The 27,808-nt window shown below is 44.1% G+C and overlaps 1 protein-coding gene and 2 non-coding genes across 7 annotated transcripts; all 3 read left to right on the plus strand.

Moving 5' to 3' along the window:
- The first annotated feature begins 68 nt into the window (after window positions 1-68).
- TEX14 (testis expressed 14, intercellular bridge forming factor) lies at window positions 69-27,501 on the plus strand. Of its 5 annotated transcripts, XM_050321669.1 has the most exons (31): window positions 69-331; window positions 3,969-4,083; window positions 4,359-4,524; window positions 5,289-5,425; window positions 6,065-6,146; window positions 6,577-6,707; window positions 7,582-7,695; window positions 8,000-8,123; window positions 8,634-8,812; window positions 9,338-9,489; window positions 10,218-10,408; window positions 10,594-10,726; window positions 11,043-11,989; window positions 12,578-12,681; window positions 13,671-13,750; window positions 14,300-14,566; window positions 15,113-15,213; window positions 15,487-15,594; window positions 15,937-16,027; window positions 16,754-16,844; window positions 18,117-18,179; window positions 19,221-19,345; window positions 20,018-20,208; window positions 21,444-21,495; window positions 21,995-22,066; window positions 22,801-22,878; window positions 24,343-24,460; window positions 24,656-24,751; window positions 25,712-25,821; window positions 26,236-26,302; window positions 26,485-27,501. In XM_050321669.1, exons 1-31 carry the CDS (start codon window positions 196-198, stop codon window positions 26,519-26,521), a joined length of 4,458 nt encoding a protein of 1,485 aa, XP_050177626.1. In that variant the 5' UTR covers window positions 69-195; the 3' UTR covers window positions 26,522-27,501. The 5 variants fall into 5 exon arrangements, with proteins under 5 accessions (XP_050177626.1, XP_050177629.1, XP_050177627.1 ...); XM_050321672.1 differs by lacking the exon at window positions 25,712-25,821; XM_050321670.1 differs by lacking the exon at window positions 22,801-22,878.
- Window positions 1,260-1,472, plus strand: LOC126643623 (small nucleolar RNA U3). The gene has a single exon (XR_007629776.1). It is a non-coding gene; the product is annotated as a small nucleolar RNA U3 (small nucleolar RNA).
- LOC126643631 (small nucleolar RNA U3) lies at window positions 2,887-3,099 on the plus strand. Its single transcript, XR_007629783.1, has one exon. It is a non-coding gene; the product is annotated as a small nucleolar RNA U3 (small nucleolar RNA).
- Window positions 27,502-27,808: the final 307 nt, after the last annotated feature.

The following is a 27,808-nucleotide window of genomic DNA, read 5'->3' on the forward strand; positions in this document are numbered from 1 at the left end:
CCGCGAGGGCGGTGCCGCGCGTGGGGACCCGTTCGTGTCGTTGGGTCGTTCTGTCCCGGCCGGCCCGGGGTGCTCCCCACACCGCCCTTTGCATCGCCTGCCGCAGGTGCTGGACTCGGAGAGAAGTTACCTTGTGGTGGTCTGCGGCTTTCGTGACGCGTCGTGCCTTTTCCCAGCCCTGTTGGAGGACAGAAGATGGCTCATCCCGTCCCTCTCCCGTTTCCATGCCCGGTCAAGCTTGGAAGTGTGAAAGGGGACTCCCTGGAAGCCGAGCTGCATGACTATGTCAGGGAGGGGAACTATGTGAAAGTGAAGAAGCTTCTGAAAAAAGGTAAAAGCTAAGTTTAAACAAGTAGTGGCAGAAAAGATTTACTTTTTTCCTGTATACTTTTATGTCTGGTAAAAAATAGTCATCAACTGCCTGCACAGTTCAGTTTTCTGAGTGAAATATATACATATATATATATATACACACACAAAATGGTTTAGAGTTGTCCTTTTCTGATAAGTGGGAATGGTTAATGGATCAAAAAATGTATTAAAATAATACATTAAAATAATACATTAAAATAATTTAAATTGAACATATAAATGTAAAGAATAAATGAAATATATATAAATAAATGAAATATAAGTAAATGAAAATTTAAAGAATAAATAAAAGGTCCCTGGAGTCCTGCAATTAAAAAAAAATTATTAAAATAAATTTCAAAGAAAACTAATCTTTTACTGTTAAGGTGCTCATAAGGAATTGATTGAGGCATTGTAAAACTGAAACTCTGAAAGTCTGCTATAGAAGCAGACTTATTCACCTTAAACGGCATTTTTATTCAAGCAAAGCGCTTGAGGTATGGGTTAGGTGCTGGTGTCTTAACATCCAGATTTGTAAGCAGATAGGAACGGGGGATTGCGTAAATGAGACACAATTCTTAATGCGGTTCTACTCGTGTTTTACGATCGAGGAGGTCAGTGGGTTCTCTATTCCAGAGCTGCGGCATCTCCCGCTCCGCGCGGCTGCGAGCGAGCGCCTGATTGGACAGCCCGGGCAGAACATGCAAACGAAGGGGGCGTGTCCCCAAAACTGACCCACGCGGCCGTCCCGAGCGCCGCGGGCGCTCCCGCGGGGCTCCGTGCGCGCTCCCGCGGCGGCGGGGGCATCGGGATCTGTTCTGGATGTGGTGGAAGGGGTGTTGTGGGGTGGCCGTGTGTTGGAGGTGCGTGCGCGCGGGTGTGGAGCGGGAGTTCGGGAGTATGGGGTTAAGACTATACTTTCAGGGATCATTTCTGTAGTTGGTCACTAGAGGAGAGTGATCTTCCCTGATCGGCGTCACAAACCACGAGGAGGAGCGGGGTGTTCTCTCCTGAGCGCGAAGCGGGCGGGCGGTGCTGCATGGGCAGGAGCCGCCCGCCATTGATGACCGTTCTCGGTTCCCTTGGTGGTGCCGAGAGGGAGAGAACACGGGCTGAGTGGTTTGTGCCCCTTTTTTATTGCGGTTAAAAATAGAACGAAGAGATAATCTAAGGGCTGATTCTTCTGCCCTGAGAGCGTTTCCCTACAAGCTCAGTCTCTCGGTTCCCCCCCACTAGCCGGAGCGGGCAGCCCTTTGTTTCTCACGAGCCCCTTAGCAGACTTTCAATATATGACATTAAGGGCTGCCGGGGCCTGGTCTAGGTTCTATTGCCCAAGGGGCTGAGGTTTTTCAATGAAAATAAATGCTTTTGAAGCTTGGTAGTACGTGGCCGTGCATTCACTTGATGGTGACTTGGTGCTCTGGAGTTGTTACTGATCGTAGAATCACACAGCCCTTGCCGTTGGAAAAGCCCTCGAGTCGAACTGTTCCCCCAGTGCTGCCATGTTACTGCCAGCCCATGTTCCCAGGTGTCACATCCACACGTCTTATAAATCCCTAGAGGAATTTATAAATCCCTAGAGGGATTTATAAGCTCAGTCACTACCCTGAGCAGCCTGTGCCAGTGGTAACCTTTTTGGTGAAGAAGTTTTTCCTAATACCCAATCTAAACCCGCCCTGGTACAACTTGAAGCCGTTTCCTCTCATCTTGTCACTTGCTACTCGGTAGACTGGCCTCTACCTGCTATACACTCCTTTCAGGCAGTTGCAGAGAGCGAGAAGGTCCCCTCGAACCTCTTTTTCTCCAGGCTGAGCCCTCCCAGTTCCCTCAGCCACTCCTGATGCTCCAGCCCCTTCTCCAGCTCCGTTCCCTTCCCTGGACACGCTCCAGCCCCTCAATCTTTCTTGTCCCGTGGGGCCAAAAACTGGACAGAGAATTCGAGCTGCGGCCTCACTACTAGTGTTGAGTACAGGGGGTGGTCGCTGCCCTGATCCTGCTGGTCACGCTGTTGCTGGTACAAGCCTGGACGTCACTGCCCTTCTTGGCCACCAGAACGCATTGCTGGTTCGTAGCCTCCGCTGCCCAACTCCCACAGCTCTTTTTCCTCCAGGCAGCTTTCCACCCACACTCCCCGAATCCTGTAGCGTTGCAGGGGGCTGTTGTGATCCGAGTGCATCCATCGGGAAGTGACGGGGGGACCAGGGAGGACCCGCTCGGGATTCGCTTTCCTTGCCGCGTTGTGGCCTCCACGAGCCGTGAGGGAGGGGGGGGGAGCGGGGGCGGAGCCGCCCGGCCGCGCGCGTCTGATTGGACAGCCCGGGCAGAACATGCAAACGAAGGGGGCGTGTCCCCAAAACTGACCCCACGCGGCCGTCCCGAGCGCCGCGGGCGCTCCCGCGGGGCTCCGTGCGCGCTCCCGCGGCGGCGGGGGCATCGGGATCTGTTCTGGGTGTGGTGGAGGGGGTGTTGTGGGGTGGCCGTGTGTTGGAGGTGCGTGCACGCGGGTGTGGAGCGGGAGCTTGGAAGTTGTGAGTTAAGACTATACTTTCAGGGATCATTTCTGTAGTTGGTCACTAGAGGAGAGTGATCTTCCCTGATCGGCGTCACAAACCACGAGGAGGAGCGGGGTGTTCTCTCCTGAGCGCGAAGCGGGCGGGCGGTGCTGCCTGGGCAGGGGCCGCTCGCCATTGATGACCGTTCTCGGTTCCCTTGGTGGTCCCGAGAGGGAGAGAACACGGGCTGAGTGGTTTGTGCCCTTTTTTTATTGTGGTACAAAAATAAATCGAATTTGAGGAAGCTCAGACTCCATCACGTAACTGCTTGCTCAGCTTTCTCATTCTGCTTTGTCAGCCCCATCACCCTCCACTGGGTTCCTCCCTTGCCTTTTCCTCTAATGTATAATAGAATTTATCATGTTGAGACAGTAATAACTTATGCTTAATAATACAACTAAATGCTTAAATAACACAACACTTGCCTAATTCCTATTTTCTACTTAATAGTTTGGTGATTTATTAATGCCCTCCCCCAGTGTTACCTGTGTTTATCCACCTGTGCTTACAGAGATGGATATGTGAGTTATACATCTTATCTGTAAGTGCTAATATGTTCTTATAAGTACATATATGTACATAATGTACATATATATGTACATATATAAATTATATATAAATAATAAATATTTGCACATAAATATATGTACATGTACACATAATGTATTTATATGCACATATATGTAGGTATCCTGTACTTACATGTAATATTTAATGTGATATATAAAGAATGTACTTATAGGTATATAAAAAGAATGTGGATATAAAGAATGTTATACATGTTATATATAGTATGTATTACATAATATAGTAGATGTGTATTATGATATATATATTTATATGTACATGCTACAATATGTAGCAAGCGTGGGTAGAGCCCTTCTCAAATCTTCATTCACGAAGCCTAGCCATGATGATGATGATGAGTTATGTGTACATATAAAAATCTAATATATAAAGTATGTACATATGATGTACTTGCATGTCCATATAATGTGCTTATATCTTTTATTCGGGGTGAGGGGGAAACGAGCACCACCCCTCAATCTTCTGTTTCCTCTGCAGGTGTTTTGGTCGATGCTGTAAATTCCATGGGCCAGACCTGTCTCTTCACTGCTGCCTTGCTGGGTCTCAGTAAAATCGTGGATGTGCTGTTGGATTACGGCTCAGATGCTAATCAGTTAAGTGTAAAACTGTTCTCATTTTAAAACCAAAGCGAGTATTTAACCTTTTAGTGGGTTTATTCAATGTTACACGCAATATTCACTGTACATAAGTTGCTGTTTCAGCCAAAGCTCCTCGGAGGTGAGCGTGCAATTTCCCTCATTTTATGAGGATTTTTGTTATTTGGGGGTACATCAACATTCCAGATGCGCTGATTTTCCCCCTCTCCACTGGTGAGCGGAGCAGGGATAGACCCAAACATGAAACATTTCCTGCTTTGCCGTTCCTCAGTCGCTGCTTCGACGGGAGCACCCCAGTCCATGCAGCCGCTTTCTCGGGGAACCAGTGGATCCTCAGCAAGCTGCTGGATGAGGGAGGTGACCTGAGAGCCCACGACAAAGATGGGAGAACTCCTCAGCACTGGGCTTTGTCAGCCAGGAAGGAATGCAGTGCCCAGGTAGGTGTGTGAACACCTGAATAATGTGCTCACATCCTCATCTCAACATCCTCCCAACATTCCAGGGAGAAACCCTTGGCTTTAGGTAAAGTTACGTGTTAGAAAATTATCAACACGTTAGATAATTATTCAGCCTTAGTTTTCAACGTCAAGAATGGTATTTTGAGGTCCTCACAACTCAGGTTGTTTAACTGAGGTGTTGCTCAGGTGTGTGGGGGGTGTCTTGTTAGGACCTGAATGTGGAAGTGAGCAGGGAGAGAACAACAGGCCTTGGTGCTCCTTGTTTTCACACCCTGATGTGCAGGTTTTTTGTGTGGATGTGCCACTCAGGAGTGACCCTGAAGTGGTTTTCAGGTGTGTCCCGGTCTGTGCATGAACGGTGTCAGCAAGTGGATGGTTTTTGCAGTGATTTATGATATCAAAAAGGCTTGTTCATGGCTGCAGAGTTGATTTACAGCTCATGATACCTTCCTGTTATTGCAATGCTCCTCTTAAAAAGAAATCTGATATTAGAGTTCTCTGTGGGTGAAGTCTTGAAAATTTATCACCTAATACTTCAAGTAAGCTTTTCTTCCATTTTCATATAATTCATTTTCTTCAATTTTTTCGTGTATGCATCTCTCAAAATACCCAGTTAAATACTGCAAGTAACCAGTTATTTTTTTGAGTAGTCCTGATTTATTAATTTTAAATGGTTTATCTCGTTCTGAAGTAACTTCTTTTGTTGTTTTGTTTTTTTTTTTCCCCCTCCCCTTCCTCTGCAGATGCTGGAATTTATCCAGCAGTGTACACTGCACATGCAGGCTGCCCTTTGGAATTTCCCCTCTGATCTGCTCAGGAAAGTTGGCTCCTCAAAGGCTCTGGTGTCCAGCCCCTCCAGGTTTGGTGGCCTCGTCCAGGGGTAAGAAGATATTCTACCTCCACATTCTTTTGTCTTAAAATTAACAGTTGTAGCTTTTTGACAACATCCACTGTGTGTCAGGAATGATGGCGCTTTTTATTTCTGTTGGGGCAGCTCCAAATGGCAACTTGATAGATGTAAAATATCTGTATATTAAGAGAAACTCTTGAAATCAGCATATGAAGCACTGGATTTTAGTAGCATTAAGGTGGGGATGACATGAAGTAGTTTGTTTCTTGGCTTTTTAAGGCCACTGCAGATCTTTTTGGGGTGTTTTCCAGCTGTTTCAAGAGCTTTTGTGTCAGCTGCATGTTGGGAAAAATACGTACTTGTGAACAAAAAGCAATGCAAGATGCCTGTCTGTGTGTGTATATATCTATTTATTGTCTGTCTTGTTTAATAAAAAACAAATACCTGTCATAACACAAGTGTATTTAAAAAGTTTTAATGAGTTGCACAATAATTTGGAATTTTAACACCCACATTACTCGTGTGGGACCAGTCAAATGCAACACTTCAGTCACGTGGCTGTTGCAGAAATTCTGCTTTCTTTTTTTTTTTTTCTTCTCTCTGTATTTGTATTTTGCTCCAAGCCTTGGCATATTAATTACTCTTCTTGCTTGTGTTTTTGCTGCTTAGAAATGTTGACAGTGCTTTGGGTAGATTACTGAAAGGAGAGGCCAGTGTAGCCAAGAACATTTACAGCTTTGGTTTTGGGAAGGTAAGATGCTGGGGGTGATGGTTTGCTAAAGATGTCAGAGCAGTTCTTCAGACTCACAGTAATTATCCCACCTGTGCTGTTCTTAACTTTTAGTGGATTCTTATTCCTGTTGAAATGGTGGGGAAAAAACCCTGTGAAAAGCAAAAAAATTCGGGCCTTTAGTGGTAAATGGGCCCTGTCAGAGGAAGCAGTTTTGGAACAGGCAGTGGAGACTCCTGTTAAATGTCACCTGTGGGAGTTCCCAGTGACTGGTTCTGCTTTCCCTGTTTCAGCTTCACTAGAAAGTGAAGTTTTTGACACTGAAACCTCAACATTTCATGTTGGTGCTTGGGCTGACGGTCCCGGTGATGTCATTAATGATGAGCTCGGGGCAGGTGTGATGGATTTTGGGGGACTGTTGCACATCCCTTTTGGTTATGCCCTGTTCCAGTTCTATCTTGCAGGCAATGGGCACCTGGGCTACTTGGCATCCCTCCCAATTATTGGGGAGAAAGACGTGGTTCAGGCAGATGATGAACCAGCCTTTTCTTACCACGTTGGGCCATTCATGATCATGACCAAGTAAGTGGGATCAGAGGGATTTTAGCCCCTCTCAGTGTGTATCTCTCACTGCTGCACAGCAGGTTGTTGTGCCAGTGCTTTTTCTGGATACTTTTCCCTGTCCTTTCTACATTTATTCACCATTTCCTTGCTTGCAACTTGTTTTCTGCATTCAGTGGTTAACACCAGGCTGCCTTGGTGTCTGAAAGGACAAGAGCGACCTACAAGCAATTTTAACCCACTTATATCTAATCACTGACAGCAGTGTTTCAGTATTTCTTCCTTTGTGGTGGGGAATACGTTTGGGGTTGCACAGATTGTTGCCATGGGTGCTGTTCAGTGTTTAGTCCTTGTAAATATTAGCCCAGGCCTCCCGAAATCCACGTTGGCAGCCCAGTTGCTCAAACCTGGGGTGAAACGAGAGTTGCAAGGGCAGACTGAGCCTTTTTAACACAAAATCTTTGGCATTGTGTGTTAATTATTGTGTGCTGAGCAAGTAGTTATGCCTCTGGTATTGTGTATTAATTACTGTATATTAAGATAGTAGTCGTGTCTCAGAGGAATCCAGAGAGCTGATGGATTGGTGATTTAATTTTCCCAAAGCTCTCACTTGTGCCACAGTGGGCTGATGGCCTTTAGTGAAAGGAGTTCTGTTCTTTACCTTGGGTCATGGAAAGGTGTTTTTTGGGCAGTGAAGATCAGCCTTAGCAGGATGTGTTTATTGGCAGTTTGAAAGAGTAGCTGCACTAGCCCAGACTCTCAACAACAGCAGGAGGCAGCAGCAGAGCGTTTCAGAAGCACGAAATTCCTTGTAAAAAAAATTGCATAACTGGGGGAAAAAAAAAAAAATCCTGCAGAGAGCACCTGGTGGAAATTCCTCCTCTCCTCCTTGTAGCCTGATGTGGGGAGGCAGCAGAGTCACCGTGAAGGAGCTGGGCCTGCAGCCCCCTCAGCACAGCTGGAAGCTGCGCTTGGCCGACCTCCTCCTGGCAGAGCAGGAGCACAGCAGGTGGGGAACGGTGTCCTCCTGGGGTTTGGGAGTCCCCAGGGATGGGAGGGCTGGGATTAACCTCGGGGAGGAGGACTGGCAGGCTGGGGTTGCACTTTTTCTCCAGTTAAAAAAACACAGTTCTCTCTTCCTGTCTCCTCCCACTCCTAAAATCTGTTCTTTTAAAATCATATATTTCGGTGAAAAGTGAAAAGCATTCATGTTACACTGATCACTCCCACCCTTCTGGGTGTTTTTGGGTTTTTTTCTCCTTTTAATCTCAGATTTGCCTTACAAAGTTTTTTTTTTCCCTCTCCCCTTGCAGCAAACTCCGCCATCCTCACTTGCTCCAGCTGATGTCTGTCTGTCTGTCCAGTGACCTGGAGAAAACCCGTTTAGTGTATGAAAGGGTTCACTTTGGCTCCCTGTACAGCATCCTGCATGAAAGGGTAACTGCAGTGCTTGGGTTGTAAACAGGAATTAATTAAGTTCAGTAACTACATCTAACATCTTCACTCAGATTAAAAAGAAGACAAAATCCTCGGTCTGTAGCTGAGTTTCTGTTGTGGTTCTTGTTTTTTTAAGCACTGATCTGTGTTTTATCTTTGTCATTTGATGTTTTTTCTCCTTTTTTTCTGCAGTTGAGTTATTTTATTTCTTTATGTGTTTGAGTGCAGACATCTAAATTACGTGAAGATGTTGCAGTCCTAGGCAAGGGATTATAAGAGCTCATTCTGCTCCCAGAATTTTGGCACAGCCAACGTATTTTTCATTCCTAATTATTTTCAGGTGGCATCGTTTGGTTTGGTGTTGAGAACAAACAAGTGCAGTTCATGTGACTTTTTTATACAGTGTGTTTTTTTTTTGTTGTTGTTTGGTGCCTTATGCACTGTAAGAGTCTGGCATTTAAAGCCCTGCAGTGTAAATTTGGTGGCTCTGGGGTGTTTTTCTTTTCCCAGCGTACCGAGTTCCCAGTGCTGCAGACGGAGACCATCCTGCACGTGCTGCTGCAGATCATCGACGCCCTGCGCTTCCTGCACTCCCGGGGCTTCATCCACCGTTCCCTTTCCTCCTACGCCATCCAGATGGTCTCTTCTGGGGAGGCAAAGCTGTGCAACTTGGAGTACATGATCGAGAGGTAAAGAACTTCCTCGGGGCTGCTGTTAAATGGGCCTGAGTTAAGAAGTTTACCCAAAATCCCCTGGAGATTCAACACCTCGTTTAACTGGTGGTAATTAAGTGCCACCAGTGATTTCTTTTGTGAGGGACAATCCTTCGTTTCATGTGTAAATTATTACTGAAGTTATCTTCTAGGCACACCCACACACTGAAAAATAAATGCTGGCAGGGTAGGTGGCACCTTCCTGTATTTTATCCGTGGCCAGAGCTACAGGGTTGTTGGTAAAGCTCCTGTTGGGAAATGCTCAGCTTTTCCTCCGTTCTTTTTGAGTGCAAACTTGTTAAAGGGAGGGGTTACTTTCCCCAGAAAGCCTTTGCCAAAAGGCATTTGCTGGAGTGGAAATACTGCATTTGAATATGCAGGTGTTTATAAATTAAAAGCTGTGACAGCACTCAGGTGTTTCATTCCTGAGGATGCACCTTGTAGCTGGGTGTGAGCGTGCTGGGTGTCCCAGTTTCCAACTTTTTTTTCCCCTTTACACAGCAAAGACAGTGGAGAACACAGTGATCTGACCCGAATTCCTGTCCCAGTCCAGCTGTACAGGTGGTGCTCTCCTGAAGTCGTCCTTGAGAGAGCTGTCACAGTCAAAGCAGATGTTTACAGCCTCTGTGCGGTGCTGCAGGAGGCCTTGACAGGTAAATCCACAGGTCTGGGCTCTGAGGGCTCCTCCAGAGTTAACCTGAAAAATAAACCAGGCCAAAAAAACCCCAGCGAACCCAAATGTTAATGACAGTAACAAAGATTACAGGAAACTTCTGCGAAATGTAATCAGAAAGCTTAAAATTGTGTAGCTTAAGGAGGAGATTGATGTTGGTATTGGAGAAACACAATTTTGTGTGGTTTTCTGCCGTTTATTTTTCTCCTTCATAATATTCAGTTAAGTCTTTACAGTGTCCAGAATGAGCTTGGGCAGCTTTCATGTCTTTGATCACTGCAATAACTTAGAGATAAGTTCCTCTTAACACAGATAATGCATTGTTAACACAATCTGTTAACACAGATAATGCATTGTTACTGTTATTACAAGTGATACAATGTGTGTTTTGTATTCACTTTGACTACTTTGACAGTGAAATGGGATGAACAATTACCCTAAAAATTGATTCCTCTATTAGCTGGTTGGTAATGAGGAATCCAGAGCAGTTGTTTACAGTGTCACTGTCCTTTAGAGATTGCTGTCAGCTCCCTTTAAAGCCTCCAGTGTTGGAGTATAGATGGGGAGGAGATGCCAGTGCTCATTTGGTTCATGACAGCAGCTGTAAATTAGGGGATGGGAAGGCAATAATGCTGCTTTTTTTTTTTCTTCTTTTAATTAACATTGATTTACAGCTGGTGACATAAACTCTGTACCTGTGTCTTGCAGAGAGCCCCCCCTGGAAAGGTTTTGAAGACTCAGTTATTAAGCAGCTCATCATTTCAGGGGAGCAGTTGGAAGCAGATGCCAGGCTGCCCATGCTCTATTATGATGTTGTCAAGTCAGGACTTGAACCTAAACAGAGGAACCGCTCCATGAAGCTTCAGGATATTCAGTATATACTGAAAAATGACTTAAAGGTGACTTCCAGGGTTGTAACCTTTCGGTTTTGTGTCCACCTGGATTCAAGTTGCTGTGCTTCAGTCTGGGTGGGAAGCAACCCAGCTCTGAGTAGCTGATCTTGGAGGGAAACCACCTTAGAGGAGAAGGCAGAGACACTGAGCTGTCAAATATATTGTATTCTTTTTTTGTGTGTGTGTTACAGGACTTGGTTAGGTCTCAGGGTGGTCAGGCACGAAGACCTACTGTCTTTGCAGACGTGAACATCTGCTGGGCATCAGCTTTTAGCTGCCAGAGGAGAACTGTGGAATTCCAGGAAAAAGAGGGAGGCAAAGCTGGTGAGTTTCTTGTAGCAAGGTGTGATGTGTCCTTCACTGAGTGTGCTTGTCACTCCATAACAATCCAGCATAAATTATGGATTTGATGACGTAGTTGGAAAATAAAAAGAAGTTGGCTTTGAATTTTAGCTCCCACTCTAATTATTAATGTACACTCAAGACCCTGGTTAATATTTGTTGTTCAGGCACGCTGTTTTCAGCAGAGGTGTTAAATGCTGCTCATGTAATGTCTAAAATGAACTCCCAGATGTGCAAAGGCAGCATGTCTGATGGACTTCTGGAGCAATGGCTTAATGCTTAAAATCAAATTTTTCAGGTGGCTCTCCTGCCCCAAGAGACCCTGTTTTTCGTGAGGAGAACAGTGCTTTGGTGGTCCAAGGGGCATCAACCAGTGTGCAGCCAGTTGCACAGGACAAAAGTCCTGATGTAGCTTCTGAGGTCCAGACAACCCCCAGTGAGAGCGACGTGGACGAAAGTCTGTGCAGCTTTGAAATCAATGAAATCTTTGCCAGCTACCCAGAAATTCACCAAGACTTCCTGGAAGGGGGATCTGGGTTAGATGAAACCCTGAAGGACGCAAAGAGGCAGCAGAAGGAAGAAGATAAGAGTCCCCTGGGAGTCCTGTCTGTGTCCTCTGGAGCATCCTGTGGGGATGCGGAGGACGGTGACTCTTTGGAGTCGGGCACAGAGTTCACTGCAGAGGAGGAGGAGGAGGAGACTGAGGCCTCTGACCTGGCACAGGGGAGAGGAGATGCTGGGAGGAGAGGGAACAGCCCTTCCCCAAACGAGCAGCACATCAGCAAGTGTGTCCTTAACATAAAGATTATTCAGAGCATGTTGCAGCAGGCAGCGGATTCCCTGTGCAGGACAGAGGAGAACCTGGACAGGTTGAAGGCCGTTGGAAAGCAAAAGAAGCTGCTGCAAAAACTCAGAATGAGTCAGCTTTCTAAGCAGAGTTTTCAGGAAAGACACTGCAACAGGTCTGATGATGCCTCCCAGAATACCAATCCCCCCTTTTCTGGAGTGAAGACGTTTTTACCCAAAGCTGTGGGTCCGCCATCCAGTGATTACATCCCACCCCCTGCGACGTGTCAGGCACAGGGAGTCTTGGGGGAAGACGATTTCCAGGCTGTTCCAAGGGCAGCCAGGGAAACACAGGCAGTTCAAAATGAAAAGAGGAAGAGTAAAATGGAAAACAACCAGCGCGATCTCGGCTGCAGCGCGAGGAGAAGCCTGGATGGTGAAGTGAACCTAAACCACGAGGTAAAACGTTGAGCAGCCTGGCTGTGTTTGCAGCTTCTGTATTCCTCAGCAGGTGAAGAGGTGTAGGGGTGGGTGGTGTCCAAGGAGAGGGAGGAATGTGTCTTTTGCTCCTCCCAGCAAAACACCAGCCCACTATAAAATCCTGTGGTAAAATGGAGATTGGTCAGGGAAAAGGCCAAGAGGAGAAAGACTTTTGTTTGCACTGAGGTCTGAGCTGTCATTAGTAAGGGCTTCTGGATCATTTTCAGTATTAAATACAAGTAGCCCAAAGAGAAGGAGAGAAATTCATGCACAGATCTGCTGTGGGAATAATCTTGAGTCATTTAGGTCCCCTCATCCCCCTGGAAACCACATGTTTTGATAGTCTGCCTGCCCAACATATGAAACCTGCTGTAAATCCTGGGCAGGGTATTTGCTGGGCTGAGGCCTGGGGTTTGCCATCCTTCCTCCTGAGCAGTGCAGCTGAAATATAAGGCAGGAAATCAAGTTTGCACGGTCTGGTTCTCAGGGTGTCTCAGAGATAGCTCAACTAGTAATTGCCAGAATGCCCAGTGTGTGCTGAATCACGGCTTGTTGGACTCATTTCAGTATTTACTCCCACGTGTATCTGCAAGATGCCAAAAAAAGTTGAACTTGCAGTGTCAGAGAGGAGCTGATTCACATCCTGCAGCGAGGAGCGAGGAAGGGAGGTGGTGAGTTTTGATTGTGTTTGTAGAAGAGTTCATTCTGACAGATTCCTCTTGAGAGAGCCCCTGTCAGAAGGAGACACGTGAGGATCGAGGCTGGCATTTAATGTTCCTCAATAAGCCAGAAGTACAGTGAGGACCCTGCTGTGAGTCAGTGGCAGCTGCAGAGCTGCTGTGACAGGGCAGTTTAAGAGGGGTGGTAAAAAAGATTTCAGATGCCTCTGTGAGGGATATCAGTGGTCCAAAACTAGCAGTGCCTAAGGAGAGCAATCTGGTGAGTTACTGGGAAGGGGGGTTCTCCTTCCTGGGCACAGCCTCATTCAGCTCCCAGCAGAAAGACTTTTAATGTCATCTCTTTGTATTCCTGAGTTTGAGTGGAAATTCCATGTTAAAAAAAAACCCTGGCAAAACTTGTGCAAATTAATGTGTATCTTACCTGGAAGGTTGGAATGGTGGGGATAGATAACTCCATCAATGTTTGGGTCAAATCAGTCAGGAAAACTTGCTGTTCTAAAATCGATTCGTGACCCATTTGGATCAGTAAGACCTGTTGGTAAAGGATAGAGTTGGTTAGAACAGAAATATTCCAAGTGCTGACCTGTGGCCAGAGGGTCAGGTTAAGGTTGGGGTTAGGCTGGTGGGGGGGTGGTTGTCACCCAAGGCTGAAGTTGTCCACTGAGCACCTGAATAAAGCACATCTACACATGATTCCTTGTCTGAGTGTTGATAAAACTGCATCATCCAAAGGCAGCAACAGCTTTTGAGATCTAGAGTTAAATGTACAGCTTGTCTGGTTAATCTGTAATAGACCTAAATAACTGTCTGTGCTTTCTAAGCTTCTGACAGCTCAATCTGCCGGGTTGTTAAAAGGCTGAGAGCACACGTGTTCTAATTAATGTTAAAACAACTTCGAGTCTTTTACTGGCTGGGGAATACTTAGCACAATGCACTTGTGCATTAACAGAGCTGGTGCATTTCATAATGATTTGTTACAGGAGCTATTCAAAGCCAAGATCTGAATTTTACAGCAAGAAAATCAGTGAGGAGAGGAGGATGATGCAATCAGACTGGAGGAGTAAGTAAATCACTGTTAAATCAGCATTAATATCGAGTCTTAACTGCAGTGCATTAAAACTTAACACTTCATTTCTTAAGGAAGAAAGGTCTGTGTGCCTTAATTGCTGAAGATCTCTTGGGTTGTTCTTGGATGAAAACCAAGTGAGTGGGATCCTGTGTCTTGCACATTCCGGGCATAAAATAATCACAGCCACGTTAAGGTGGTTTGATTTCTGTAGCCGAAGGAATTTCTAGCCTTGTTTTGGACAGTGTGTGGATTTAGGAAGGGCAGGATGGCGGTGACCAGTGGATGGCAGCACGGGCATGGAGAATAGAGGATCAAACTAACCCAGAGTGTTCATGTAAAGACTTGTCCACATCAATTCCTGCAGGTTGGAAAGCTTTGCCGAGAAATGGAAGGGAATGTTTAGCTCTTTTCACTGATGAAGGCGTTTACAAGGGTACAGCTTGAGCATTTCCAAGTCTGCAGGCACAGTGGAGCACAGGGAATGCTTTGAAGGTCCAGATTTCTGATGTGTGAACCGCTAACTTTGTTCGTTTTGTGTAGCTGAAGTAAAGAGGATGGCCAGAAGAGTGGCCTTGGGACAGCTGGAGCTCAGCTGTCCCTGCCCACCCAGTGAAGGGACATCCGAGAGTGAAGCAGAGAGTGCAAAGGAACCCTTCCAGCATGTCACTGCTAGAGCCCCAAAAAGCCAAGCCCAGCAGAGATGTAGGTGGCAGCCAGGTGATGATGTTGAGCCTTGGGATCCTGGCAGTGAGGATAGAACTGGATCTGAGGAGAGTGATCTGGAGTCTGCGCTCAGAAGTTCTGGAGGTGAGGTTGAGGAGCAAAGAAAACCTTTCTTCTCTTTTTGTCTCCCATCTCCAGTCAGTTCTCAGCTGCTGTGAGTTTGTGACAAGAATTGCCAGATTTATCTTGCAGAGTCTTGCCCCCCAGGCAGGTCAATCACTGAGTCTTTGATGAAGGTGAATAGCAGACAGAGATGAGTATTAGGTGTTAATTAGGTGGAGGTAATGCCCAGTGAGCTTGGAGACCCTTCATCACCGCTGATTACTGTCATGTACCAGCTTTCAGCTCCACCAGTGCTTTCACTCTTTATTTCTCTCAGTCTGAGCACAGAGATGCTTTTTCTGGAGCAGCTTAGTGGTTAGTGCTTTTGTAATAGTTCTGGATAAAGGAACAAGGAAAGGTTCCCCTGCCTAGATTAACGAGGGGAGCATTTAAATGTCCTCATTTCTCCATGTTCCTAACAGACAATTAGTGTTACTGTCTGCTCTCATTGATATTCATTCCATCAGTGGCTCAGAACACCCCACGTTATTTTTTGCCTAATAATTTTACTTCATTCTCACATCCTAGGGAGGAGGTGCCAGTTGCCATCCCAGGATGAACAAGCAGGGTCTGGAATAGCCATTCATCAGAACTCAGTCCTTCCCCAGCAAGCTGAGAACCTCTCTAGAGTATGTACAGAAATCCAAGGGATCCAGGTGCAGTTGGTTGCCTGTGGAACAGTTCAGCCTGGCTGCTGACCTGAGTAACAATCCACCTTTTTTTTGTTGTTTGGTTCTACAAACCATCAAGGTAATGTAAGGAACAGATAATGTAATGCAGGATGAAGCTCAGAGTGAGCAAAGTCTGTAGAATTCCAGTTTGCTGTGTTGTTTATTGAGTGAAATGTGATTTCTTTATTAATGGAGTGGGGAAAGCATCTCAGGTGGTGATGTCTTTCACAGGGACATTCAAGGGAATTGCATTGTTCCCTTAGTTCACCTCCTGACGTGTCTGAAGAATTCTTCACTCCTGATTATTTCCTTCCTCCTGAGGGAAGTTCAGAACTAGAGGTAAAAAAATAACAGAAAAGACTTCAGACCTAAGTTACCCAACATGTGTAATTGTGCTCCCATTTGAGCTGGGGAGAGCTGTGGAAAATGAGAGAATTATTTTTATTTTGTATTCTTTTCTTTTGAAATAATATCTACAAATAAAGATATAGATAAAAATAAGAAAATTCTAACCCTGTTTCTTTAAAACACATATCCCTGCCCACCCCCCCCAAAAAAAGCCCCTCAAACAATTAAAACCCCACAAACACCCACACTCCCCAAACAGCAGGGGTATGTTTTATTAATTTATTTACCTGGCAGAAATTGAATTAATTTCCTTTTTTTTTTTTTCCCTTTCAGACCTCAGATACTGAGGGCAAATCAGAAGATGGTTGTGAAGGACTTTTACAGAAACTACCAAAAGGTGCAAAATCAAGTGTTCAGACTTCAGGTAAATGTGCTTTTTGTTTGGAAGCATTTCTGAGTCAGGACACTGAGTCTTGTTGCACTTCCACTTTTGCCAGCAGCACTCCTGTCAAAAGGCTGGAGCTTAATCCATCAGGGTCACTTGGTCTCTTATTCCTCATTATTTCAGTGAGAGTTCAGGACACTGAGAATTTTGGAAGGTGAGGTTTGGGCATTGCAGTGCCTGAACTGTTTTTGAATGCCATGTTTATGTACTTACTGTGCTTCAGTTGAAAAGCCAAACCAAAAGTTGTTTGGAACCTTTTTTTGTTTTTTGTTTTTTTTTTTTCCTTACCCCGAGGCTACATTTAATCTTTTTATGCAACTTGCTGTGGCGCTGGAAACTGAATTAAAGTTGTATTTACACATTAATATTCTTATTGCTGGGAGGATCTTGGGCTTAAAGAGTGTAAGAGCTGATAGTGCGTGTGCAGAATAATGGAAGAACCAGCATTGTTTCTCCAGTCTGTTGTCTCTTTTAGCTCAAATTTGTAAATGTTGTGATATTCCCCAGTGCTTCAGTGACTGTCTGGCAGCTGGGGTATGTTTATGAAAATGCATCTTTAAAACACATTTGTCTCTTGATAACAACAAAGGTCACAAGAACCCGAAAAAATTTAATAAAGTTGCAATTTCCTGTTCAATGAGTTTTGCTGTTTTCTTTTGTACTTGCAAAACCCAATAACAGGGAACATTTGTTATTTGTATTCAGGGGGAAAAAGACTCTTCTGCAGCCCAGGAACACAGAAGTGTGGCAGTAACAAGCTGGGAGGGAACCAACGGAGCCAAATGCCTGTAGTCAGGTAGAGAGACTCATTTTCATTGTTCCTTCAAGCATAAATTGGATTATAAAGTGTGCTCTCTTCATTAATTCTGCTTATATATCTAATATTCAAATAAGATGCCAGTGGTGGTTTTTAATGATTATCTACATTATCTCAGTTCCTCGCCAAGAAAATACCAAGAGGACTTCACAAATCTCAAGGGGTTTTGTCTTCTACAGTGTTCAGTGGGTTTTTTTGCTTAATGAGGGAGCTAAAATGGGAAAAATAAAGTCATGTGTATATCACAATTCCTTTTAACAGAGCAAAGCTAATTCAAATTAAGGCTGCAGTCATCTGGTTTAATTTTGTTGTGCTTTGGTTTCGGAGCTCAAGTGGCACGAAGATCCTGCCTTTTCCCCCCTCCCTGCTCCTGTGGGAGCAGGCTGATGGAAGTTTGCTCCCTGGATCTTGCCTGCAGGTAACATCAGCCCATCAGCCTGGAGACTGGCAGGCTCATCTGTCAGACAGGAGGTTTTTATGTCCAGCGTTTTGTAAATTTTGTGTTTTACTGTCGCGCAGAGAAGTTGGCCAGAGTCACCTTTGTGCTGCCAGGGGGATGTTCAGGGCAAGGACTTTTTAAGTGAAAGTCTTTTCAGGCTTTTTAAAAGCTCCAGTGCTCCCTTGTAGCTCAGCTTTCCCTGTGTTACTCCAGATTGGAGCTGCTCACACTCTCAATGTGGGAGTGAGAGCTCTTCTCTCTGCCAGTGTTGTACTCCCTCCTCTCCACCTGAAAAAACTGAGTTACCTGTCTCAAAGGTAGGCAGAAAGTTTGGGAATGACTTGGCTTTAAGGTGAAAGTTAATGGGTTTGGTTGCTGCCTTCACTGAGGAGCTGAGCTTTTGGCAGCAGGGCAGAGGGCTGTTCCTGCCTGACCATCTGACTAATCCCCCTCTGACCTTGAACAGGCTTGTCAGAGTTGGAGAGAATACCTTAGAAAACAGATCAGAGGATGATAAAACAACGTGGTGATTGGTATTCGTGGATTTTTATTTAACTTCCAGTTTTGCTTTGAAGCCGTGTATGCCAGTTAGGAATTTCCCCCTTACTGAATGCAAATCCATAATCCGGTTAAAATGACATTTGTCTCCTACCATTCTCCATGTCCTGAGGTTCTGAGCAAAAACTTTCTGTGAGCTGCAGCCTACCTCAGAGAGAAGGCAGTTCTTTGCATTTTTGATGAGAGAAGGGAATAAATACTTCCATTTTCATCACTTTCAGAGAGTGAATAAGACCGTTCTTCCCTCATTTCAGTGTTGATGCAGCACGAGAAGCGATGCTGTGGGAGCCACAGGAAGAATGCCAAGAAAAAGATGTGTAAGACCATTTTATAGCAGAATTTCAGCAAGTTGATCATTATCACTGTGAAAGTTTTGTGTTGGGGCAAAACAGGGAGGTGAGACAAACCCAAGCTGAGAGAAAGAAAATTCCTCAGAGCATTGAAAGGGTATTTTCTCGTGGTAAGTTGTGAGATGGGTATAAAAGAGCTATCACAGACAGTTGTCCTTACTTTGAAATATTTTCACATTCATAAGTAATTAACTGGGTGTTAATCTTCAAGTGTTAGGATTCCTGGTTTCTTCTCTCCATATGGCACAGAGGAAATAAAATCGCTTTAAAGAGCAAATCGTCAGCGCGGAGCCAAAGAAATTTCATTACCAAAATAGTCCTGCGATTTTCAGGAAAAAAATTTTGCAGAATGTGTTTGTGACTCAACTAATGAAGTGAGTTTGTTTTTGCAGATAATGGAGATTTGCATAAAATCCCTGGTTTGGTACCAGTAGATCTGTCCTTTCCTGGCCTTCTGAGGACGATGTAATCCGGGGTGTATGTGCACAAAAAGTGGGTTTTCTTAATGTAATTCCCACTCCTGGGATTACATTTTTGTAACCTGGGTGTGTGTCACTGCCTGTGCATCTTCAGCAGTTCCAGTTTATCTGAGTAATTCTTTTAAAGGCTCCATAAACCCATGTTTAGTCTTATTTAATGGACTGTTAATTTTCGTTAACCCTTGAGGTTTTTCCTGGGCTTTGGGGAGTTTCCTGCCTTGTGGTTCCCTTTCTGGAGGCTCTTTCCTGGGCTTGCTTTTATAGGAGGATTATTTAAGAAATCCTATAAAGGAAGGGGAAAGCAAATAATGAACCTTTTCTGTCTCTGCAACATTATTGAAGATGGTGATCTTGAGCCTTCCAAGAATCCTCTGGGAAGTTTTCAAAGGGAATGTCTCTCTTCCCTCTGGTGAACTAGATAAGACTGACCAAAATTAAAATTTAAAGAGCCTGAAAATAGCAGAAGCTGGTGATTCACAGATGCAGGAAGTGGCTATTCTAACTGTCAGAACATCTTTCAATAATTCAGATCGGTGGCAGATATCCAGGATCTGTCCAGTATCCCCTGTGAGCAGAACTTCCAGAGGGATGGGGAGTGTCAGACACCCAGGCTGAGCCATGCACCGACCAGTGTCAGCACCCCCCTCAGCTCAGGTAATGCAGGGAGGGGAGGATTCACAGGGAATTGCTTCCCCTTTCCATCAGGGTGAGCCATTCACGTAGGGCCAGTGCAGGAATGTCAGGCTGGGGATGAGCAACCACAGGGAACGTTGTTTGAAATCTCACTGACAAAGGAACGTCCCTGACACAGAACTAAAGGAGAATTTGCAGCTGAAAAAAACCACTGTCTGAAAGGTCTCTGGAAGATGATTACTTAGTAGTTGATGGCGGCCTTCGTAAATCAGAAATTCTTTTGGATGTTTAAAATTGAAGTGGATTTTAAAGACAATGTAAATAAGCATTCAGTATGTTTTGAGTGCTGATAAAGTGATCTCATTGTTTGTTGGAATCAAGTGATTTATCATTTGCTTTGTACTTCATTAATGTGGTGTAAATACAGGAGATGGAATTTCTGAATCAGCAAAGTCTTGCATAAATAAGGTCTGAGGTGGAACTTCAGTTGGTCTTTTGCTTAGAGGTCGTTTGTGGGCACTGGTTTCTTAAAGTTTCTTGTGCAGGTGCCTGTTTTCTTTTGACTTTTTTTCTGCTTCTCTTGAAATTGATAAAGATGAAAAACTCCCCGAAACAATTTTCCAGCTTTGCTTTTTTGTTTTGTTTTGTTTTGTTTGGGTTTTTTTGTGTTGTTTTTTTTTTTTTGTCTTCTAGAAGAAAAAATTCCATTAGCCTTTGAGAGATACAAACACTGCCATGAATTAGCTTCAGATTTTTCCCTGTGTGGTTCTCAAGAGGCCTCCTCCACCATGTTCAAGACATTCACTACAGCCTATGAAGGGGAGAGGAGCCTGGAAATTCCAGGGGCTGCTTCGAGACTTTGCCAGCTTGAACTGAAAGAGCCTGTAAGTCAGAGATTTTAGTTTATGCCAGCTGTGCTTCTAAAATATTTTTAAAAATACTTTTCTTTAAAAATAAATGCAACAGGGGAAGTGCAGAATCCTTTGTGAGGATTTTGGAATCCCGGATCAGTTGATACAGTTGATTTCAAAGCAGTGTTGTCACTGATTAAACAAAGAGTTGTCTTCCTCTTGTACCTAATTGGATGTAAATGTTGACCACAATCAAAGTGGCCCTTCCCTGGCTCTAAGGAATTGCCATTTCCCAGCCTTTTTGGATCTGGTAATCTCGGAACACCAGAGTGGTAAATACCTGCAGAATGGTTGGGTTGAAAAGGTGTGTTTTGGTTGGGCAGGGAGGGGTTGATCAGTTGTTCTTCTGGGTGGGGCAACAATTTGCACCCCGCTGAATTCACAAGGGATTTGGGAACCCCAGGGCTTTGACATGGAAGTTGGGAATAAACTTAACTGGAAATAAATACATGAGCATGGAAGTCTTCATGTGGAAGTGAAGAGTCCTCAGAACTTGGTGGGGGAAGGTAAATGAGCCCTTGTATGAGGGGGTTAAGTTTGTCCTTTTTTGACATAATGTCCTCTTTGGCATAATGTCCTTTGTGGCATAATGTCATCAGCTTTGCTGTATCAAAAAATCAATCTGGAGCTGACAGTTTCCAAGGTCACTGGAGTGATTTCCAGTGAATCTGTTTGGCACTGAAGGTGTTCTTGAGCCACAGCATTATCTTAACTGCCTTCCCTGACAGTTTTATATCAAATACTTGCCTTTACACCTTTCTTATTATTATTCACTGATGGGGTTTGTTCATTTAAAGATTAAATTGGAGTTTGTTCAGGCAGAGCAGCAGTGTCTGTTCACTGTCTGACTGACCTGACACAGGTTAGGTCTGGGTGTTCTGCTCCTGTGGCAGGGTTGGAATTCATTAAACCCATTCCCAGTGCAGAGCTGCCCTACCTGGCTCTGCAGAGATCACTGATTGTGTCACTGCCTTGCCTACAATCTTATTCTACAATTAAGTGCTTGAAACCCCTACCTGGATGGTTTACCTTACTCTGTTTTCATATTATGAACTGATTGAAAACCTTAGTTTAAAATTTAATGTTTAGCTAAGGCTTTAATTGAAGGCTCTACCTCATTTTAGATTTAATGTGTTGAAGGGGAGGATTGAAAATCATCAGCTCATCAATTTACCTTCTTGTGTTTCATTCTGTTTGGTCCTACACAGGATGGGTTGCCACCAGTTGTTCCATCCTCGAGGAACACCAGGCAGGCACCTGGTAAGTCTTTTATCCCAACCCAAATAAATTGATCAGTAAACAGAGAAACAGGTTTGAAAGGAAATTTTGCAGTTTATTTCCTTCCCCCTCCCCCCTTTTTCCCTTCTTTTTTTCCTCCTGGGCATCTCCTTTTATAGGGATAAATAGCTTTGCACACCACTGTGTACTGCTGGTGCTAATTAGGTTATGGATTTTGTGTTTGCACCTGCAGACTAAGAACTCTGACCTCTAATCAACCCGTGTTTGAAGTGTAAATATTACTGGCCTCAGATTTCTGATACAGGAATGGAGAGCTGAAAATTCTGCAAGTCTGGCTCTAAATGGTTTTTCCATTATGGAATTATTTAAGGATATTTGATAAAATGTGAATGAGCCAGGCTCGTGCGGGGTGTTAAATGAAGTATGTAAGCAAGATGCTATCAAAATGTAAGCCCATGTCACAGTTATTAAGGATTAATCACTGCTAATTAACTAGATTTTTTTTTCCCCTCCATCTCAGCGCTCTCAGAGGCATCTCAACCCTCCATTGACGAGCTGCCTCCACCAGCCCAAGAGCTGCTGGATGAAATTGGTAAGAACCACTTCACCCAAAACGGTGTGAGGCTTCCCAGCTGTGTTCACTCAGGATTCCTCCCAAACCCATTCACTACCAAAATACACAAGAGCTTCCAAATGAGTTGCAGTCAGTGCTTTAGGAAGTTGGGCATCAACAGCTTAAACAACTTGGCAGTCCTTGAAGCTCCTGCATCTCACTTTGTGGGTTGGTTGCTGCTGGCAGCAGCCAGCACAGCGAGTGCAGATGTAGTTTAACAGGGAGATGAATTTTGTGTGCACTGAATTTTTCAGGGTTGTCCTGGAGCAATGTGTGTTCTCCATGAGAAGGCAGCTGCACCCCTCAGGTGCTTGTGCAGAGCTGAATCTCCTCACGTGCATCTTCGGGCAGGAAGTGTGAAAACTCCGCGTTGTTTTCACTGGGAGGGTGTTACAGAAGAGTTTGCTTTGCTTATTCAGTGATGAACTCTTCCTAAATTAGCACCAGACACTGGTATAATTAAATATCCATGGCTGCTTTAGAAATGAGACACCCAGGCACGTCCTGATCTTATTTCAGCAAAGCAGTGTGGAGATTGGCATCGAGTGAATAAATGATGGTCAGGGGAAATCTGTAGGATTAATGTATAAACTAACTAGATCCTGTAGAGGTTTTTGTGTAGGGTTGGATGGATAAATCCTATGGTACTTCAGAGTCTATAGAGCCAAGTTAGAGCACCCAGAGTCAATAAGGAATGTGCTGGTTTTTAACAGAACTCTTAAAGCAGCAAGATTCCATCACTCCAGACCTGAAAGAGGTGGGACTGCAGGACTGCAGAGTGCAAATAAATGGTTAGTTGATAATAGTCCTGATGTAGGGATTAAAAATAGAAAATCCCATTTACATTGCTGTAAAATTGACTCTGAATACTTGTCACTGTATGTTCAGCTGTACAATACAATGCAATTTTTAGCTTAGTACCCCTTCCACCACTGTTTGCTGCCTTTCCCTGCGTGTTCCCTCTGAAGTCCACGGGGATTTGATGTGGGAGGTTTGCAGGTCTAACTGTGGGAATTAATTTCCTAGTTCTATTATGCCACTGTAGCGTGTGCTGTGTTCAAACACAGGTGCCAAAACCCACAAAAGTGAGGGGGGGGTGGGCAGGTGATGTCAAACAGAGCTGAAGTTTCCATTCTGGGAGGGTGATTCACTTAAGGAAGTGGCCAGTGCACGCACTGCCTGCTGATGTTCCTAATTCTCCATCATGAAATGATTCCCCTGATCTCATAGTGTAAGAAAATAACTTCCACGGGGGGGTCATGAATATTGTATTCCCTGTTCTGTTCCAAAGACACCGAAGGGGTGAATCCTTTGTGCTTCTGCAACTGCAAATGGTACTAAGTGGGAATCGTTTGTTGTTTTTTTTTTTACACGTACAACAAGTCGTGTCAGAGGAGCTGGAAACCAAAATGTTTATAGGCTGTGCCTTTTCTTCCCCAGTGAGTCAGAAAGCGAGCAGCAGTCAAAAAAAAAAAAAAAAAAAAAAAGACAAAAAAGGGGGGGAAAAAAAAAAAAAGGCAGAACATGAGTTAAGTCTGTAAAAAGCTAAATAGCAGAGTCACTTGAGAGTGACAGTGGCAGTTGTTTGTGTTCTGCTCCAGCTCTGTTAGATCTTTTCCTGAAGGACAGGAGCTCCCGTGGCTTTATTCAGGGGAGTATCTTGTTTTTAGGTGGCGAGGACGGCAGCAGTTGTTCGGTCGCTGTGGGTTTTGTTGTATTTGCATAAAGCACAGCTATTTCAGCCTCCATTTTTGTGACAGCCTCCTGCTTCCTGCTTATCATAGCGCAGCAGAAGGTGCTGAATTTATTCCCAGGCTGTAGGGAACAGAACTTGCCGATAAGTCTTGGGAAGAGGGGGGGGGATATCGCTGGATTTTGCTAAGTAGGGTAACAAAGCAAACATCCACAGGTTTTCTTTTGATTTCTCTCCCATATCTGGGATTGTAAGGGGGGGAGAGATTAAAGATTAATTTCCCCATGCATTTTTCATTTTGGTATGAAGGAAAGTGTTCAGTCCTGTGAATCTGAAAGCGTGTTAGAGTGAAATATTTATCTGGGCCTTGCTGCTGGCCACCTCTGACTGGAGATAATGGGAATTTGCTTAACTGGTGGAAAATCAGGCGGCTGAGGGAAGGGTAATTGAGAAGTGGACAACTGGAAGCTTACCCAACTGCAGTAAATAAACCCACATTTTAATTTCTTTGTTATCTCCCTACATGCCTTTGATATTAAAATCTTTCTGTTTACGTGAGTAGTTCCCACTCAAATTAGGATGGAAAGCAGAGAGTCAGAAGAAGAACCTGAGAGAAATGAGAGGCAAAATCAGAGTACATGGACTAAGGAGTCATTCACTTCAGCAGAGGACACAGAAAGGTATGAAAAATGATGATAAAACGTGTTTGTATTTGAGTTACAAATATTTAGAATTATGGTTTCAGCATATTTTAACAAGATTTAATGCTTACTTTAAAGCAAACTTTAAATAGCCTGGTAATTATGACTGATTTATTTTGAAATTTGTGGGATTTTACTTATCACCACAAATTTTTTTAATCTTTTATTTACCAGGGCTCACTCTACTCTTGATGATATTTTAGAAAGAATGCTCCATGCAGTTCCTGGAGATGAGGAGATCCAAGAACAACCTCGGGGACACACTCTTGGGTTAGCAGATAATTTGCATTATGTTCACAAGTCTTATTTTGTGTTGTGGGTACAGATCTATGCAGGACTTTTCAGAAAATGGGTTGTCAATCCTCAGACAGAAACGTGTCAGGGAACTTCCCTGGAGACATCAATGTGAACTCTTTGTGCTAAACTGAGAGGGAAAAAGAATGTTTTGTTAATAAAATTTCCCGTAGGTGGAAAGCAAATACTTCAATTGGTTTGGAAGGCAGTGCTGAGTGTTCACAGAAATCAGAGATAATTTGACAGGATGGGGGATTTTTCTGAGATGGAGAAAATGTACATTAAAGAGAACAGAATCACGAAAACTCTTTGTAAAGAAGAGTTGGGGAAAATGGTTGTGTTTTCATGGCAGTGTATTAGGAAATGAAGGCAGTGGGAGAAGTCATATATACATCATTTTAAGGAAAAGATTCAGAGCCCAGTAACTCTGAACAGCTCCCCAGTAAATGCCAGTGAGTGGTCATAAGTCATTCCTAACATCTGTCTCACAAAGGAACACAGAAGTAAAGAAAAATTCACAAGTAAATAGAAAACCAGACATTCTTGTGTTTGGCATCAGGAATTTTATTTTTTAATTGCACACAGAAGGCAAAGGTCACGATAACCAGGAGGGTCCTGCCGACAGGGCAGACCAATTCCTGTACTTCCATGTTGATCCAAAGCCCATCCACACCTGTAGTCAGAGTACATCTGCTTCATGCTGTTCTATAAAGAGTCACTGCAGTCTGTGTATGGATGTAAAGCAGTTTGGGAAGGGAAAAGCAATTTGGGGGTTGGAGAGGGCAGATACACATTATAGATCAGGGTAAAAACAAAAAGGCATCTGGTATGCCCTGAGGCTTCTGGTTTAGTGCTCTGTTTCATCCTATCTGATTAAAAAAAAAAAAAAAAAAGTGAGGAAAAATTAGGATCATACACAAAACTCTGTCATTCAAGGGCTGCAGGCCTGCAGGATCCAGAAGATGCTGGAAGGAAGAATGGAGTAGAGGAGAGAGGAGCTGGGGCTGGAGGCAGAGCGCCAGAAAGCTGTGCTGGGACTTCAGCAGGTGCTCTTTGTCCGTAAAGCTGCTGGATGCACCCAGAGTTTGAAATGTCCCAAATCCCTGGTTGCTTTTGGAAGTGCTGGTGGTAATTTTTAACTGGGGGTGTCATCGCTGTGCTCGTTGCTTGCACGGCTTTGGCAGGTTTGGATGTATTTTCTGTCAGGTCCCTAGAACTGGGCTGGCAGGGATTGGGCTTCAGGTTTGGAAAGCAGGATTGGTTTCTGATCCCAACAAGGGTCCTGTGTGATGCCCCAGGAGCAGCAGAGCTGGGGTTGGAGCTCTGATTACTGAGTGGGACCTAATGGATAAAGCAGAGCACTTGATTCACGTGGTGCTGTGTGCTGACTTCCCTCTGAAGTGTTGTGGCTGTGCATGTTCCTGTTGGTTCTGAGCTCCATTTACATGGTTTTTTTTTAGACAAACAGCTCAAAGATCAGACATCCCACTTGAAGCAGCAGCAGCTGTCTTCAGCTTCGCCCTTCAGGTGAGACTCTCTGTGAGTTAAACTGGGGTTTTTGGTAGGAATTTGTGTGTTCTCTGAATGCATGGGATACATTCCTGTTTTCCAGGTGAAAGAGGCACCATTCCCTTCAACCTGTAGTTTGATACATGAAAAAAACCCAACTATGTAACCTCTTTTTTTTCTTCTTGTTTTTCCCCCTACAGGATAATTGTTCTGGATGAGAGTTCTCTGTGTGATTAAAATGGATAAGGAATAAGTTCTAACCTATCATCTGCTTACTGCTGTCTGTATTGCAGGCTTTTTTTGGCTACATAAACAGTTGTAAAGCTCAGACTTCTTTTAGCTGCAGCAGCAAGTACAGAAGAAAATCTGATGTTCTGTGTTCTAATACTGTTTGTACTGGTTTTATGCCATCACTGCATGCACAGGCAGTTATCAATATTGCAGAACTGAACTGTTTTCTCAATATCACATCCCTATGAACCTGCTGCCTGGTGGTTTTTCTCCTGCACGTGCCCATTTTCATAAGCACAATAATTTCCTGCTCTGTTGCATTATGCAGTTTTCGGTGTTGCAAACAGAATGATTGTAATTCTGTGGGCTGCTGGTACTGCTCAGGCACTGGAATTTTTCCATGCTGGGAGCGTGGAGCACTGTTACAGCCCATGTAGTGTGTGTTTTTCCTTGCTCATTAAATTTAACAAGGTAATTTCTTGTTTTCTCTTTACTTAGTGCTTTTGTGATCTAGTGTTGAACTGATTTGACTGATTAAGGGGATTAATTGCTGTGCAAAAAACTAATGAGGAAAAAAGCAGTGTTCTCCAGAGATTGCAAGTGCAGCAATATGTTCCCTGCCAGCATTAGACAAGAACATGAGAAAATGTGGTTAGTGTTGGGAAGGTACCTGTTGTTTAATTCAACCACGTTTTTGGTAGGGTGGATAAAAAAAATGGATATAATTGAGCTTTGGATTAAGATATTGATGGGCACAGCAACTTCATATTTGATAAATATCACTTCTTATGTGATAAATACTGTTGACATGCAGGAGGGAAGATTGTCCCTTTCCCTGTCCAACAGACAGGGGGATTTTGGCTGGTTTTGTACATCGGGGTGTGCCACCTTTGCCCCTTCACTCCTGTTTCTGTAAAGAAATGCTCCCCATCTGTAACTGTTTGTTACTTTGGTTTAACAGCATTAATATAAAAGTTTCCAAGTTATTGTGCTGCCATGTCGTTCTTTTGTTTGTTTGTTTGTTTGTTTTGGAGGGGTTTTTTTTGGGTCTGTTTTGTTGGGTTTTTTTTACTTGTTATTAATGATGTTTCCCATCATCAGACCATGACACACAAGCAGGTGCTGATAGAGCTGCTCCAGGGAAGGTGCTGCAGACTGGCAGAGGTGGGGGGAGCTTTCCTCAGAAAAGATCAAGAGAAAATAGAAATCTTTCATCCATTTATCATGTCGTGGTAGTGACAGAGCAGGAACAGAAGTGCCAGCAGGGAGGAGGCTGGGGTTGGAATTCTGCAC

The sequence above is a fragment of the Myiozetetes cayanensis genome, unplaced genomic scaffold (genome assembly GCF_022539395.1).
Source record: "Myiozetetes cayanensis isolate MyiCay16 unplaced genomic scaffold, myiCay2020 scf27, whole genome shotgun sequence".
Taxonomy (NCBI): domain Eukaryota; kingdom Metazoa; phylum Chordata; class Aves; order Passeriformes; family Tyrannidae; genus Myiozetetes; species Myiozetetes cayanensis.